A 17,239-nucleotide genomic window follows, 5' to 3' on the forward strand; every position below is an offset into this window, starting at 1 on the left:
TTAGAAGATCAAGACTTGATATAGATAGTAGAAGAGGTCAGTTCTACACTGATACAACAGCAGGACATAAGTCATCAATGAGCCAGATGTTACATGGACTGAATCTTTTGCTGACTAGGAGGGGGAGAAGAAAGAATAACTGGGATGGGAGGGAGTCCTAGATAATGTCACATATGATGCCTCTGACCAAGTTAAGAGCCCATGGTATTACAGGAAATGCACTGGCATGGTTACAGCATTGATTGATTGGGAGCAGGCGACAAGCGGGAATAAAGGGATCCTTTCCCGGTTGGCTGCCGGTGACTAGTGGTGTTCCGCAGTGGTCGGTGGTGTTCCGCAGTGGTCGGTGTTGTGACCGCTTCTTTTCATGCTGATTCTAAAGATGGAATATGTGGCTTTGTTGCCAGGTTTGTGAATGACATAAAGATTGGTGAAAGAGTAGAGGGCCAGCCCGAACATCCGCTGCGCTTCCGCTTTTATCAGGTTAATGCTGGAAAACATCAATCAAATTCTTGTTGTAAGGCGAGGGTTCGAAGACCCAACCAGAACAGAGTGTGGTAGGTGACATCCACGGCCCCGCCCCAACCCTGCTATCTATAACCAGACAGCGGGAGGAGGGAGTGATTGCATTTCGGAGACAGGATCGTGCACGTCGTTAATTCATTTGCAACATTTCTAATTATTTTGGAAAGTTTATAGAAGTCTCACTATGTGCTTGGCCAGAGGGTACACCGAGCAACCGGGAGTGGCCCCCGTCTCCTACACCAAGAACCAGCCTCTGATCTTCAACTTCGAACCCATCATCGAGCAGAAACCCAAAGTCCCAGGCAAGAAACGAAGGCGACGGGTGCTCTACCCCGTTCACCCGGTAAGGCTGATGTCCGTCTTACGGGATAGGTGTCAAGGTTATAATTCAGTGAGCGACTGAGTATAATCGTGAGGGAATCTCTGACTAAGAAAAAAAATCAAATTGGTGGAGGAACACAGCAGGTCAGGGAGCATCTGCGGAGAGAAACGAACAGTCGACGATTCCGGCGAGACGAGAACAAATCAAGGGTCTCGACTTGAAACGTCGACTGTCCACCGTGGAAATGGTTTGAGAGATATGTATGCAAGATAGAGATTGCGGGGGGGGGGGGGGGGAGACAGAGAGAGAGACAGAGACAGACAGAGAGAAAGAGAGAGAGAGATGTTTCAGAGCATAAAATATTGTTGCTGACTTGGCCTATTCGGCGCACCGAGTCTTCTCCGGCATTCTATCATCGCTGATTTATTATTCCTCTCAACTCTTAAATGTTGATGTCTATTTTAGTTGCTAATAACAGTGGATTATTTGTACAAACACCTTCTACACCAGCGGTAATGATTCCCTGTACACAGACCGTGATCTCACAACAAATTGATAGAACCAAGAATCAATAGATGGAAGGAGATGCCAGAGGAAGTGGTTGTGTCTGTTCCCCGAAACAAGGGTATTGTTCAAGATGGCTACGCGACATTAACATTTTGAAATTGGTGATCTTAACGCAAAGAATCTGGAGACTTATTTTGGAACCCTGGTTCAGGAGCCTGATGGTTGTAGGGTAATAACTGCTGCTGAACCTGGTGGTGTCGGGTCTAAAGCTCTGGTGCCTCCTGCCCGGGAGCCTTGGTGTGGTGGGTAACTGCAGCCAACTCTCAGCAGTAAATGAGGAACTAGATATGATAGTTGTTCAAGAGGCCATTAGATAGGTACATCAGTGAAAAGCTTTGTTTTTAAATGTCAATTAAGATAATTTCATCTCTACCATGTTTCTCCTGCTCCTCTTTAAGATTGTCATTCATTTCAAAAATGAATTTCAATGCTCTAACATGTGCTTCTCTTCCCTGTTAGGTCAGGAAGGTTCCTGCTCAGACAGACGTGGCCAAGAGGCTGTTGCTCATCTTCCTCTCCGTGGTCATCCTACAAGTGTACTGTGTGACTGAGGACGAGCCCGGCCTCAGTCCAGTGGAGACGAGCAGACCCAGAGACCAGGCTTGGCCTGGTGACATCTTCTTCTCAACTGCATCGACTGGTGCCGAAGCTCACTGCATCCACCGGCTGGTGTGGAGAGATCTGCGGGAGTCCCTCTTTGCCCTGCGATGCCCCATTCAGTATTCCCAGCTGGGCTCTGAAAAGGAACCAGTCCTCGTGTAACAATACTCCAGCAGTATGAGGCCATGGACTAAAACATATTCAATCTCACCCTGCCCTGGTTTTGTAAACATAACATGTGTGTACTCTATTTGTCTGTTATTTAATCATTAATGTTGATTAATGTAAACTGCAATTCTGATGTCCGTTGTCCAATAAATGATATCCAGTTATGTTGGAGGGTCTCACACCATAACTCATTAGGACACTGGTTCCCACACTCCTTCCATCTTCCCCCACACCACCCAAATCTCTGGCTGCTTCAGAACAGGCTGCTGGGCTGGTGGAAGCAGATGCAACAGAGGCTTTTAGTCAGAGCATGACTGTGCTGGGACTGGAGTGACAGCTCAGACATTGTGGGCCAAGTGGCCTGTTCCTGTACTGTACGATCTATATTTTATGTTCTGAGCTCACCTTCCCTGCTGCACCACTGTGCCACCCTGAGCTGAGTATTTAAAAACACTAATTATAGGAATAGGCCATTCACCCCCAACAAAACATTATTTCCCTATCATCTACTTTAAATCATGTTGTCCTCCTCAAATCCTTTGAGCTCTTTTGAGCGATAAAATCCACTCATACCTTCTATTTTTGCTTTACAGCATTCAGTGTGTGTTATATCAGTTAATTGTTAATTTATAGGATCATGCTAAATATGTTGATCATTTTAATTATTTTTCCATTATTTAATTACACTATATTTAAAGTATTGATTAGAGTTATTTATACTATTTCACCTTGTGTTTGTAAGGCCTGTTAAACCCTGACTTGCACAGGAAGATATTCACTGTGAACTGACTTCACCAGTTCGGTGAGGAAGTGTGCCTTTGTAAGAGAGAATCTGGACAGACACTCACATGTATAAATGTTCTGTGAACAACTTCATTACAATAAAACAGAGACTTTATTCAAATTGCCATCGTGTGGGTAAAGACATTACCATGTCTCCATTTGTGTGTTTCCTGGGGAATAAATACAGGAGAAATGTACCCTCAGTGGTACACCTGTATAGCTGCTCAATAATGCGAATATCAAATCAGCCAATCACGTGTCAGTAACTCAATGCACAAAGCATGCAGACATGGTCAAAAGGTTCAGCAGTTGTTTAGACCAAACATCATAATGGAGAAGAAATGTGAACTAAGTGACTTCGACTGAGGAATTACTGTTGGTGCCAGAGTGGGTGGTTTGAGTATCTCAGAAACTGGTGATCCCCTGGGCTTTCACACACAACACTCTCTAGAGTTTACAGATAACGGTATGAAAATCAAAGAAAAAATCCAGTGAGTGACAGTTCTGTGGGCAAAAACAACTTGTTCATGAGAGAGGTCAGAGGAGAATGGTCGGACCGTTCAAGCTGACAGGAAGCTGACAGTAACTGGTATATAGATGCACTACAACAGTGTTGTGCAGAAGAGCATCTCTGAATGTACAACATGTCAAAGCTTGAAGCGGAGGGGCTACAGCAGCAGAAGACCAAGAACTTACTGTACACTCAGTGGCCACATTACAATGTACAGGTCGTACCTATTAAAATGGCCACACAGGATACATATGACAATATGGATAAGGAGCAGGAGTCATAGACCCATACAGCACAGACAAGAGGCCATTTGGCCGAACCAGTCTGTGCTGACCGAGGTGCCCACCAAAGCTAGACCTATTTGTCAAGTTTTTCTCATATCCTCTTCTGAACCCTGACCAAAAGTTGTTGAAATATCATTAATGAACCACTTCCTTCAGCAGCTCGTTCCACATAAAGACATATTGAACAGAGTCTGCTGCTCTACTCACAGCTGATCTGAGTGTCATCTCAATGGTACACGTCAACCTACCCGCTATAGTTTTACAACACCACTATCAGAATATCAATCTCACTTAAAAGCAAAGATTCTGTTTCTACCAGCCTTTCAGAAAGATAAAGACTGACAACCATCTGAGAAACAAATTGTGCTTCATCTGTGTTAAATGGATGGTGGCTTATCTTTAACGACTTCTAGATTCCTCCACAGGAAAAACCAGCTCCACATTAATTCTGTCAAATTGCATCTCTTGATCTCCGAAACTACCCTGCTGTGGCCCTTGTGGTTTATTTACCCTTCTGCGCTTTCTCTGTAACTGCGACACTGTCTCCTGCAGACTTCGTTTTTGCATTGCTCCCTGGATGTCCTCCTGTTTCGCATGATCTGTCGGGATGGCCCAGTACACAAATGGTTTTCACTCTATCCGAGTGTAGGTGGCAATATTGCACCTAGAATACTCCTCTCTGTTTCAGTGAAGTCGTCTCTTCCTCTTTGAATCACCAGCACCAGCATGTCTGGTCTGTTCAAACTTCTCTCTTCAGTCAAACTGAACATTTCCCACTCTTGGCAGTGTTCTCGCCAGGTCCACTCTATCTAGATCGTTTCATAATCAACAGGTTTAAGGAGATTCCTTCCCACCCTTATTTCTCCTAGATTCCAATGAGTGCAGGCCCAGAGACATCAAACACTGCTCACACTTTAACCCTTTCATTGTCGGGATTATTCTCGTGAACCTCCCCTGGACCATCTCCAATGGTAGCGTGTTTTCCAGATTAGGGGCCCAAACCTGACCACAATACTTCAAATGTGGCCCGATCAATGGCTTATGAAGCCCCAACATTACATAATTGCTTTTATATTTCACCCCCCTCGATATCAATGTGAACACTGCATTTCCCTTCCTTCTGGCTGACTCAAGCCTGCACTGGGTCTCCCAAGTTCCTGTTAATCTCTGATTTCTCATCTCGCTGCCCAATTAGAAAGTATTTTTCTTCCTTCTATAGTGCATGACAAATTTAAAAGGGACCTGAGTGTCAATATTATCTCAGATAGGTTGGTGCACATATGAACGAACTGTCTGAGGAAGTGCTGGTGGTTAGAACAGTAAAAATTGACTGGGGATTTACATTAGTACACAGATCAGAGATTTTTGTTTAGAGGCAAATGGGCAAAGCTTTCCTCCTCCATGGCCCCTCATTTGCCTCTCACCCATGTTCCTATCTAAGAGTCTCTTAGATGCCACTAATGTATCTGCCTCCCCATTACCCCTGGCAGTGTCCCCTGGTGGTCGACATTTGGTAATCCCCTGGCCCTACCATCTTTATATCTAGTTATGTGATCACTGACATGAGGGCAACATTCTCTATGGAGTAGGACTACAGGAAGGAGATTGCATAGTGACGTGGTGTTCATGGCAACAACCTTCCCCTCAAAGGCAGCAGAACAAAAGAGCTAGTCACTGTCTTCAGGAAGAGGCTGGTGCACATGATCCTGTCTACATCACCGGTGTGAATTTGAGATGGCTGAGAGCTTCAACATCCAATATCACAAATAGCCTGCCCTGGTTCACCCAGACAGAATATAAAGTGTTTCTCCTCCAGCCTACCTGTTCCCTCCTCGCGATGGTGGGGGAGGCCGTGGATAAGCATATCGAAATGGGAATGGAAGGTGGAATTAAAATGGGTGGCCACTGGGAAATCCCTACTCTGACGAAGTTTAAAGCTTCCCTTTGATGAGAGCTCAGTGAAATCCTCTCTCACTGCTGCCCCTCTGTGATCTCTGTGGCTCTCTGACTCCTCGACCACATGCTCCCCCAGTCCCGCTACCACAGCCATGTATCTCCTTGTGTTTCTCTCTCCCCTCCCGCACCGTTTAAATCTACTCCACAGCCTTTTTTCTTCAGTCCTGCCAAAGGGTCTCGACCCGAAACATCGACTGTACTCTTTTCCACAGATGCTGCCTGGCCTGCTGAGTTCCTCCAGTATTTTGTGTGTGCTGCTTGGATTTCCAGCATCTGCAGATTTTCTCTTGTTTGTCTTTGGTCTGCCAAAGTGATCTTATAGAAATGTAAAGGATGACAGAAGGCAGGGACAAAGTGGAGAGCCCAGAGACAATTATTTTCAGGACAGAAATCGATAATATGTGGGGGCATCATTTAAAGTTGTTTGGAGGAAAGTATAAGCATGGATGTTAGAGGTAAGTTTTTAAACACAGAGCGGTGGGTGTATTGAACATCCTGCCAGGTGTCATGGTGGAGGCAAATACATTGGGGACATTTATGAAACTGTTAAGGAGACAAATCAATGGTAGAGCAATAGAGGCCTGTGTCGGAGAGAAGGGTTAGATTGATCTCAGAGTAGTAGGTTAAAAGATCAGCACAATATCATAGGCCAAATTGTCTGTACTGTGCTGTAATGTTCAAGGTTGCATGTGTAAAACTGTTGATCTCCTCGCACAAAGAGTTGTCAAAAGGGATTCTGCCGAGTGCCACAACCCAGGGTTTGAAACTATGTGCTGTGGGATGCACTGCAGCTCGGAGCAGCCAAGGCAAAGGCTCTGTGATGAGAGACCACACTCCAGGGTCCTACAGCCATTAGACATTGAGGGAAATTTTATTATTGTCAGATGTACTGTACCAAGATACAGTAAAAAGCTTTGGTTTTGCTTGTCATGCTGACAGGTTGTATGATATGTAACTATGACATGGTCGTACAAAAGAGGAAGAAAAGAATGGGGTGTTACAGTTACAGAGAGAATGCAATACAAATTGACAAATAAAGTGCACGGATTATTCTGAGGTTGATTGGAAGATCAAGACTTGATATAGATAGTAGAAGAGGTCAGTTCTACACTGATACAACAGCAGGACATAAGTCATCAATGAGCCAGATGTTACATGGACTGAATCTTTTGCTGAATAGGAGGGGGAGAATAAAAAATAACTGGGATGGGAGGGGTCCTAGATAATGTCACATATGATGCCTCTGACCAAGTTAAGAGCCCATGGTATTACAGGAAATGCACTGGCATGGTTACAGCATTGATTGATTGGGAGCAGGCAGCAAGTGGGAATAAAAGAATTCTTTTCTGGTTGGCTGCCAGTGACTAGCGGTGTTCCGCAGCGGTCAGTGTTGTGACCGCTTCTTCTCATGCTGTATATCATTGATGCTAAGGATGGAATATGTGGCTTTGTTGCCAAGTTTGTGAATGATACAAAGATTGGTGAAGGAGCCGAGAGTGTTCAGGAAACAGGTAGGTTGCAGAAGGACTTTGATAGATTCGGAGAATAGGCAAGAAAGTGCTAAATGAAATACAATGTTGGAAAATGCATCGTTGCTGACTTTGGTGGTAGAAATAAATGTGCAGACTAATTTTTAAACCGTGAGAAAATCCAAAAAACCTGATATACAAAGGGTTTTCATAGTCCTTGTGCAGAAAAACCCAAAGGTTACCTTGCAGGCTGAGTTGGTGGTGAGGAAGGCAAAAGCAATGTTAGCATTCATCTCAAGAGGCCGAGAATACAAGAGCAGGATGTGCTGCTGAGGCTTTAAAAGGCACTGGTGAGGCCTCACCATGAGCAGTTTTAGGCTCCACACCTAAGAAAAGATTTTCTGACATTGGAGAGGGTTAAGAGGTGGTTCACAGGGATGATTCTGGGAATGAAAGAGTTATCATACGAGGAACGCATGATAGTTCAGGGTCTATTCAATTGAATTGACTTGACTTTATTACTTACATCCTACATATATATGAGGAATAAATATCTTTACGTTACATGTCTGTATAAATGTGCAATGTGTAACTTACAGTAATTTATAATAAATAGTATTTACAACACGACAGTGAATATAACATAGAAATGCAATTGTGTCAGTGTGAATTAATCAATCTGATGGCCTGGTGGAAGAAGCCGTCCTGGAACCTGTTGCTCCTGGGTCTTATGCTGCGGTATCGTTCCCCAAGTGGTAACAGCTAGAACAGTTTGTGGATGGGCTGATTCGGGTCCGCAACACACCTTCAGGCCCTTTTTACACACCTGTCTTTGTAAATGTCCTGAATAGTGGGAAGTTCACATCTACAGATGCGCTGGGCTGTCTGCACCACTCTCTGCAGAGTCCTGCAATGGAGGGAGGTACAGTTCCCATACCAGGCAGTGATGCAGCCAATCAGGATGCTCTCAATTGTGTCCTTGTAGAAAGTTCTTCAGATTTAGGAGACCAGACCAAACATCTTGAACCGTCTGAGGTGAAAGAGGTGCTGTTGTGTCTTTTTCACTACATAGCCAATATCTAAAGACCGTGTGAGATCCTCAGTGATGTTTATGCCAAGGAACTTAAAGCTGTTCACCCTCTCAACCCCAGATCCATTGATGTCAACAGGGATTAGCCTGTCTCCATTCCTCCTGTGGTCCACAATCAGCTACTTTGTTTCTGCAACATTGAGGGAGAGGTTGTTTTCTTGACACCACTGTGTCAGAGAGATGACTTCTTCCCTGTAGACTGCCTCATTATTATTTGGGTTAAGGCCAATCAGTGTAGTGTCGTCAGCAAACTCAGTCAGCAGATTGGAACTGTGGGTGGCAACACAGTCATGGGGAAACAGACAGTAAAGGAGAGGGCTTAGTACACAGCCCTGAGGGGCATCTGTGTTAAGGGTCAGAGGGGCAGAGGTGAGGGAGCCCACTCTTACCACCTGCAGGCAATTGGACAGGAAGTCCAGGATCCAGCTACACAAGGCAGGGTGAAGGCCAAGGTCTCTGAGCTTCCTGTTGAGCCTGGAGGAAATTATGTTGTTGAATGTTGAACTGTCATCTGACATAAGCATCCTTCTTCTCCAGATGTGTAAGGATGGCGTGTAGAGCTGTGGCTATTACGTCATCTGTCGATCAGTTGTTTTGGTAGGCGGATTGCTTTGGGTCGTAGCAAGCTGCAGATGCATTCCATGACCAGTCTTTCAAAGCATTTGCTTATCATTGAGGTGAGTGCAACAGGATACCAGTATGTACTTGCTGGAATTTAGAAGGATGAGGGAGGATTTCATTGAAACCTTTTGAATGCTGAAAGCCCTACACATAGTAGGTGTGTAAAGGATGCTTCCCATGGTGGGGGAGTCTAGGACAAGAGGGCACAGCCTCAGGATGGAAGTGCGTCCATTTGAAATAGAGATGCAGATAAATTTCTCTAGCCAGAGGATGGTGAATTTGTGGAACTTTATTTTACCACAGCTGTGGAAGCCACATCGTTGGGTGCATTTAAGGCAGAAGTTGGTTGATTTTTGATTGGACATGGCATCAAATGTTACGGGGAGTGGGATGAGGAGGGGAAAAAAGGATCAGCTATGATTGAATAGACTCGATCAGCCAAATGGCCTAATTCAGCTCCTTTGCCTTTTCTCGGCTGCTTTTGGGTCCTGCATAACATTTTTAACGCCAAGTCAAAATTAAAGTGGAGTTCATTGTCACGTGCCCAGGTGCAATGAAAACATTACCTGCAGCAGCATCACCAGCACAGAGCATTAGATAAATGGCATTTGCAAGAATATCATAAACATAAGAGATGTGCCTCCCCACCCCCAAAAGAAAAAGCACAAATACTCTTGAATCTTTCCAAACAAAATGTAAAGTTCTGGTGTCGCAGTGCATGTAATAAGGGGCAGGTACCAATGTTTCTATATAAGTAAATCATCTGACTATACAGCACTTACTTCCCCTCAAACAGTTCTCCCCCATTCACAATTACACATTTGGGCAACCTGTCTTCCAACCCGCGCGCCTTCGGGATGCCAGGGTAAACCGGGACTACCGGGGGAGATTGGGCTCGAGCAGAACGTGTGAAATACACACGGATATTCCCGGGGGTCGGAATCAAACTGGGCTGCCCGCAGCTGCGAGCCAGCCCCACTACCCGCTGCGACTCCGCGATCATTCGGTTGATGCCGGAAAACATCAATCAAACTCTGCATGTAAGGCCAGGGTTCGAAGACCCAACCAGGACAGAGTGTGGTAGGTGACATCCACGGCCCCGCCTGTACCACTTCCTCCAGCAGCTCGTTCTACATGAGGACATATTGAACAGATCCTGCTGCTCTAGTCACAGTTGATCTGATTATCATCTCAATGGTACACTTCAGCCTACCTGCTGTAGTTTTACAACACCACTATCAGAATATCAATCTCACTTAAAAACAAAGGCTGTTTCTACCAGCCTTTCAGAAAGATAAAGACTGACAACCATCTGAGAAACAAATTGTGCTTCATCTGTGTTAAATGGACAGCGGCTTATCTTTAACGACTTCTAGATTCTTCCACAGGAAAAACCAGCTCCACATTAATTCTGTCAAATTGCATCTCTTCATCTCCGAATCTACCCTGCTGTGGCCCTTGTGGTTTATTTACCCTTCTGCACTTCTCTGTAACTGCGACACTGTCTCCTGCAGACTTTGTTTTTGCATTGCTCCCTGGATGTCCTCCTGTTTCGCATGATCTGTCGGGATGGCCCAGTACACAAATGGATTTCGCTCTATCCGAGTATAGGTGGCAATATTGCACCTAGAATACTCCTCTCTGTTTCAGTGAAGTCGTCTCTTCCTCTTTGAATCACCAACACCAGCATGTCTGGTCTGTTCAAACTTCTCTCTTCAGTCAAACTGAACATTTCCCACTCTTGGCAGTGCTCTCACCAGGTCTACTCTATCTAGATCGTTTAATAATCAACAGGTTTAAGGAGATTCCTTCCCACCCTTATTTCTTCATGATTCCAACGAGTGCAGGCCCAGAGACATCAAACACCTGCTCACTCTTTACCCGTTCATTGTCGGGATTATTCTCATGAACCTCCTCTGGACCATCTCCAATGGCAGCATGTTTTCCAGATTAAGGTGCCCAAACTTGATCACAATACTTCAAATGTGGCCCAACAAATGGCTTATGAAGCCTCATCATTACATAATTGCTTTTATATTTCAGTCCTCTCGATATCAATGCGAACATTGCATTTCCCTTCCGTCTGGCTGACTCAAGCCTGCACTGGGTCTCCCAAGTCGCTGTGATTCTCTGATTTCTCATTTCACTCCCCATTTAGTAAGTAATTTTTTCCTTCTATAGTGCATGACAAATTATGAAGTTGAATACACAATCTTTTTCCTCTGGGAAGGGAAACTAAAAACTAGGGAGCCTGTGTTTAGGCTGAGAGGTGAAAGATTTAAAAGGGACATGAGTGTCAGTATCATCTCACATAGATTGGTGCACATATGAACAAACTGTCTGAGGAAGTGCTGACGGCTGGAACAATAAAAATTGACTGGGGATTTGGATTAGTTCACGGATCGGAGATTTTTGTTTAGAGGCAAATGGGCGAAGCTTTCATCCTCCTTGGCCCCTCATTTGCCTCTCATCCATGTTCCTATCTAAGAGTCTCTTAGATGCCAATAAAGTATCTGCCTCTCCATCACCCCTGGCAGTGTCCCCTGGTGGTCTACATTTGGTAATCCCCTGGCCCTACCACCTTTATATCTAGTTATGTGATCACTGACATCAGAGCCACATTCTCTACGGAGTAGGACTACAGGAAGGAGATTGCATAGTGACGTGGCATCATGGCAACAACCTTCCCCTTAAAGACAGAAGAACAAAAAGGCTAGTCACTGTCTTCAGGAAGAGGCTGGTGCACACGATCCTGTCTACATCACCAGTGTGAATTTGAGATGGTTGAGAGCTTCAAGTTCCAATATCACAAATAGCCTGCCCTGGTTCACCCAGACAGAATATAAAGTGTTTCTCCTCCAACCTACCTGTTGCCTCCTCGCGATGTTGGGGGAGGCCATGGATAAGCATATCGAAATGGGAATGGAAGGTGGAATTAAAATGGGTGGCCACTGGGAAATCCCTACCCTGAAGAAGTTTAAAGCTTCCCTCTGATGGGAGTTCAGTGAAACGCTCTCTCACTGCTGCCCCTCTGTGATCTCTGTGGTTCTCTGACTCCTCGACCACATGCTCCCCAAGTCCCGCTACCACAGCCATGTATCTCCTTGTGTTTCTCTCTCCCCTCCCGCACCGTTTAAATCTACTCCACAGCCTTTTCTCTACAGTCCTGCCAAAGGGTCTCGACCCGAAACATCGACTGTACTCTTTTCCACAGATGCTGCCTGGCCTGCTGAGTTCCTCCAGTATTTTGTGTGTGCTGCTTGGATTTCCAGCATCTGCAGATTTTCTCTTGTTTGTCTTTGGTCTGCCAAAGTGATTTTATAGAAATGTAAAGGATGACAGAAGGCAGGGACAAAGTGGAGAGCCCAGAGACAATTATTTTCAGGACAGAAATCGATAATATGTGGGGGCATCATTTAAAATTGCTTGGAGGAAAGTATAAGCGTGGATGTTAGAGGTAAGTTTTTAAACACAGAGCGGTGGGTGTATTGAACATCCTGCCAGGTGTCATGGTGGAGGCAGATACACTGGGGACATTTATGAAACTGTTAAGGAGACAAATCAATGGTAGAGCAATAGAGGCCTGTGTCGGAGAGAAGGGTTAGATTGATCTCAGAGTAGTAGATTAAAAGATCGGCACAATATCATAGGCCAAATTGTCTGTACTGTGCTGTAATGTTCAAGGTTGCATGTGTAAAACTGTTGATCTCCTCGCACAAAGAGTTGTCAAAAGGGATTCTGCTGAGTGCCACAACCCAGGGTTTGAAACTATGTGCTGAGGTATGCACTGCAGCTCGGAGCAGCCAATGCAAAGGCTCTGTGATGAGAGACCACACTCCAGGGTACTACAGCCATTAGACATTGAGGGAAATTTTATTATTGTCAGATGTACCAAGATAAGTAAAAAGCCTTTGTTTCGCTGTTCATGCAGGCAGGTTGTATGATATGTAACTGTGACATGGTCGTACAAAAGGGGAAGAAAGGAATAGGTTGTTACAGCTACAGAGAGAATGCAATACAAATTGACAAATAAAGTGCAAGGACTATGGCGAGGTTGATTGGAAGATCAAGACTTGATATAGATAGTACAAGAGGTCAGTTCAACACTGATACAACAGCAGGACATAAGTCGTCGATGAGCCAGATGTTACATGGACTGAAACTTTTATATCTTTTGCTGACTAGGAGGGGGAGAAGAAAGAATAACTGGGATGGGAGGGAGTCCTAGATAATGTCACATATGATGCCTCTGACCAAGTTAAGAGCCCATGGTATTACAGGAAATGCACTGGCATGGTTACAGCATTGATTGATTGGGAGCAGGCGACAAGCGGGAATAAAGGGATCCTTTCCCGGTTGGCTGCCAGTGACTAGTGGTGTTCCGCAGTGGTCGGTGGTGTTCCGCAGTGGTCGGTGTTGTGACCGCTTCTTTTCATGCTGATTCTAAAGATGGAATATGTGGCTTTGTTGCCAGGTTTGTGAATGACATAAAGATTGGTGAAAGAGTAGAGGGCCAGCCCGAACATCCGCTGCGCTTCCGCTTTTATCAGGTTAATGCCGGAAAACATCAATCAAATTCTTGTTGTAAGGCGAGGGTTCGAAGACCCAACCAGAACAGAGTGTGGTAGGTGACATCCACGGCCCCGCCCCAACCCTGCTATCTATAACCAGACAGCGGGAGGAGGGAGTGATTGCATTTCGGAGACAGGATCGTGCACGTCGTTAATTCATTTGCAATATTTCTAATTATTTTGGAAAGTTTATAGAAGTCTCACTATGTGCTTGGTCAGAGGGTACACCGAGCAACCGGGAGTGGCCCCCGTCTCCTACACCAAGAACCAGCCTCTGATCTTCAACTTCGAACCCATCATCGAGCAGAAACCCAAGGTCCCAGGCAAGAAGCGAAGGCGGCGGGTGCTCTACCCCGTTCACCCGGTAAGGCTGATGTCCGTCTTACGGGATAGGTGTCAAGGTTATAATTCAGTGAGCGACTGAGTACAATCGTGAGGGAATCTCTGACTAAGAAAAAAAATCAAACTGGTGGAGGAACACAGCAGGTCAGGGAGCATCTGTGGAGGGAAAAGAACAGTCGACCATTCCGGCGAGACGAGAAGAAATCAAGGGTCTCGGCCCGAAATGTCGACTGTCCACCGTATGAATGGTTTGAGAGATACGTATGCACGTATGGAGATGGAGAAAGAGAATATTGATAGATAGACAGATAGATAGAGTTGCGTGTTTGTGTGTGTGTGAGAGAGAGAGAGATGTTTCAGAGCATCAAATATTGTTGCTGAATTAGCCCATTCGGCCCGCCGAGTCTTCTCCGGCATTCCATCATGGCTGATTTATTATCCCTCTCAACCCTTAAATGTTGAAGTCTATTTTAGTTGCTAACGACAGTGGATTATTTGAACAGACGCTTTCTACACGGGCGGTAATGATACCCCTGCTTCAAAGGGTAGTGATCTCACAGCAAATGCATAGAACCAAGAACCAGGTTCAGGCACAGTTCCCGTCCCCACACAGAGTGGTGGGTACCTGGAGACTACTCTGAGCAGTAAGTGAGGAAATAGATGCGATAGTTGTTCAAGAGGCCATTAGGTAGGTACATGGGAATGTAGGGAGTGAAAGGAAGTGAGTGGGGTGCAGGCAGATGGGATCTATATACAGTGATTTGGCCTTGTGTGTGTGCCACATGACTGTGGGAAGAAGAGCATGTTCCTGTGCTGTAATCTTCCCTAATTTAGTTTATTGATTTCTTATTGAAACACGTCCGGTGGTCAGTGAAAAACTTTGTTTCATGCCATCAATTTAGATAATTTAATCTCTACTGTGTTTCTTCTGCATGCTCTTTTAAGATTGTCATTCATTTCAATACTCAAACATGTGCTTCTCTTCCCTGTTAGGTCAGGAAGGTTCCTGCTCAGACAGACGTGGCCAAAAGGCTGTTGCTCATCTTCCTCTCCGTGGTCATCCTACAAGTGTACTGTGTGACTGAGGACGAGCCCGGCCTCGGTCCAGTGGAGACGAGCAGACCCAGAGACCAGGCTTGGCCTGGTGACATCTTCTTCTCAACTGCATCGACTGGTGCCGAAGCTCACTGCATCCACCGGCTGGTGTGGAGAGATCTGCGGGAGTCCCTCTTTGCCCTGCGATGCCCCATTCAGTATTCCCAGCTGGGTGTGTGAAATGGAACCAGTCCACGTGTAACGATACCCCACTAGTATCAGCCCGTCGACTGAAACACATTCAGTCTCGCCCAGCCGTGGTTTTGTAAATGTAACGTGTGTGTATTTGTCTGATATTGAATCATTGCATGTTGATTAATGTAAAATGCAATTCCGATGTCCGTTGTCCGATAAATGATATCCGCTTATGTTGGAGGGTGTCACACCATAACTCATTAGTACACTGGTTACTATGTGCCCTCCTTTTTTCCCCCACCCCATCCGAATCCCTGGCTGCTTCAGAACAGGCTGCTGGGATCGTGGAAGCAAATGCAACAGAGGTTTTTTGTCAGAGCATGAATGTGCTGGGACTGGATTGACATCTCAGACATTGTGGGCCAAATGACCTGTTACTGTACTGTACTGTTCTATATTTTATGTTCTGAGCTCACCTTCTATACCAGTCCACCAGAGCCCTGTTTCTGTGCTAGAAAGTAAGCCCTGACGTACTTTCTCTCTCTGTCTGTTCTGCCTGACCCATTGAATCATCCAGTCACATGACATAGAAACAGGCTTTTCAACACTCTGATCCTGTTCTGATAATTAACCAGCAATTAACAAGCCCATTCTCTCCGTATTTAAACCCATACGCACACTAGGAAAGGGATCAACATTTTTCGGACTGGGGTGGAAACTGCAGCACCCTAGGGAACCCATGTGGTCACAGGAACAGTTTACAATCTCCACACATAGACAGCACCCAAGGTTGGGATCGAACCGAGGTCTATGGGGGGGGGGGGTGAGGCAGCGGTTCTCCCAGCTGCACCACTGTGCCACCCTGAGCTGAGTATTTAAAAACACTGATTATAGGAATAGGCCGTTCACCCCCAACAAAACATTATTTGCCTATCATCCACTTTAAATCACACTGTCATCCCCAAATCCTTTGAGCTCCTTCGAGTGATAAAATGCACTCATACATTCTGTTTTTGCTTTTCTGCATTCAGTGTTAATTTACAGTATAATGCTAAATATATTGATAATTCAAATCATTTTTGTTATTTAATTACACTCTATTTAATGTATTTATTAGTTATTTACACTATTTTGCCTTGTGTTTGTAAGGCCTGTTAAACCCTGACTTGCACAGGAAGATATTCACTGTGAACTGACTTCACCAGTTCGGTGAGGAAATGTGCCTTTGTAACAGAGAATGTGGACAGACACTGTCACATGTACAAATGTTCAATGAACAACTACAATAAAGCAGAGACGTTATTCAAATCGCCATTGTGTGGATAAAGATGTTACCATGTCTCTATTTGTGTGTTTCCTGGGGAATAAATACAGGAGAAATGTACCCTCAGTGGTACACCTGTATAGCTGCTCAATAATGCAAATATCAAATCAGCCAATCACGTGTCAGTAACTCAATGCACAAAGCATGCAGACGTGGTCAAAAGGTTCAGCAGTTGTTCAGACCAAACATCATAATGGAGAAGAAATGTGAACTAAGTGACTTCGACTGAGGAATTATTGTTGGTGCCAGAGTGGGTGGTTTGAGTATATCAGAAACTGGTGATCCCCTGCACTTTTCCCACACAACAATCTCTAGAATTTACAGAAATGGTGTGAAATACAAAAAAAAATCCAGTGTGACAGTTCTGTGGGCAAAAACACCCTGTTTATGAGATGAGGTCAGAGGAGAATGGCCAGACCGGTTCAAGCTGACAGGAAGGTGACAGTAACTAGTATATAGATGCACTACAACAGTGTTGTGCAGAAGAGCATCTCTGAATGTACAACATGTCAAAGCTTGAAGCGGAGGGGCTACAGCAGCAGAAGACCAAGAACATACTGTACACTCTGGCCACATAACTATGTGCAGGTCGTACCTATTAAAATGGCCACACAGGATACATATGACGATATGGATAAGGAGCAGGAGTCATAGACTCATACAGCACCGACAACAGGCCATTTGGCGTAACCCATCTGTGCTGACCAAGGTGCTCACCAAAGCTGGAGTATTTGCCAAGTTTTTTTGATATTCCCCTCTGAACCCTGTCCAAAAGTTGTTGAAATATAGTTAATGAACCAGCCTGAACCACTTCCTCCAGCAGCTTGTTCCACATGAAGACATATTGAACAGAGGCTCTATTCCCAGCTGATCTGA

The 17,239-nt window shown here is 45.0% G+C and overlaps 1 protein-coding gene across 3 annotated transcripts; it reads left to right on the plus strand.

The window, feature by feature from the left end:
* Positions 1-421: 421 nt before the first annotated feature.
* LOC140197413 (radiation-inducible immediate-early gene IEX-1-like) lies at positions 422-16,341 on the plus strand. Of its 3 annotated transcripts, none has more exons than XM_072257370.1 (2): positions 422-868; positions 1,874-3,069. In XM_072257370.1, the coding sequence occupies exons 1-2, from the start codon at positions 710-712 to the stop codon at positions 2,174-2,176; spliced, it is 462 nt and encodes a 153-aa protein (XP_072113471.1). In that variant the 5' UTR covers positions 422-709; the 3' UTR covers positions 2,177-3,069. The 3 variants fall into 3 exon arrangements, with proteins under 3 accessions (XP_072113471.1, XP_072113473.1, XP_072113472.1); XM_072257372.1 differs by lacking the exon at positions 1,874-3,069 and adding an exon at positions 14,803-16,341 and having other exon boundaries at positions 560-868; XM_072257371.1 differs by lacking the exons at positions 422-868; positions 1,874-3,069 and adding exons at positions 13,312-13,831; positions 14,803-16,341.
* Positions 16,342-17,239: the final 898 nt, after the last annotated feature.

This window comes from Mobula birostris, chromosome 5 (assembly GCF_030028105.1).
Source record: "Mobula birostris isolate sMobBir1 chromosome 5, sMobBir1.hap1, whole genome shotgun sequence".
In the NCBI taxonomy this organism is placed as follows: domain Eukaryota; kingdom Metazoa; phylum Chordata; class Chondrichthyes; order Myliobatiformes; family Myliobatidae; genus Mobula; species Mobula birostris.

Bases quoted from the DNA above. Each gene is read 5' to 3' on its own strand.
- LOC140197413 (XM_072257370.1), top strand. From the start codon at position 710: ATGTGCTTGGCCAGAGGGTACACCGAGCAACCGGGAGTGGCCCCCGTC. The intron at 869-1,873 runs GTAAGGCTGATG...CTTCCCTGTTAG, and splicing joins TGCTCTACCCCGTTCACCCG to GTCAGGAAGGTTCCTGCTCA.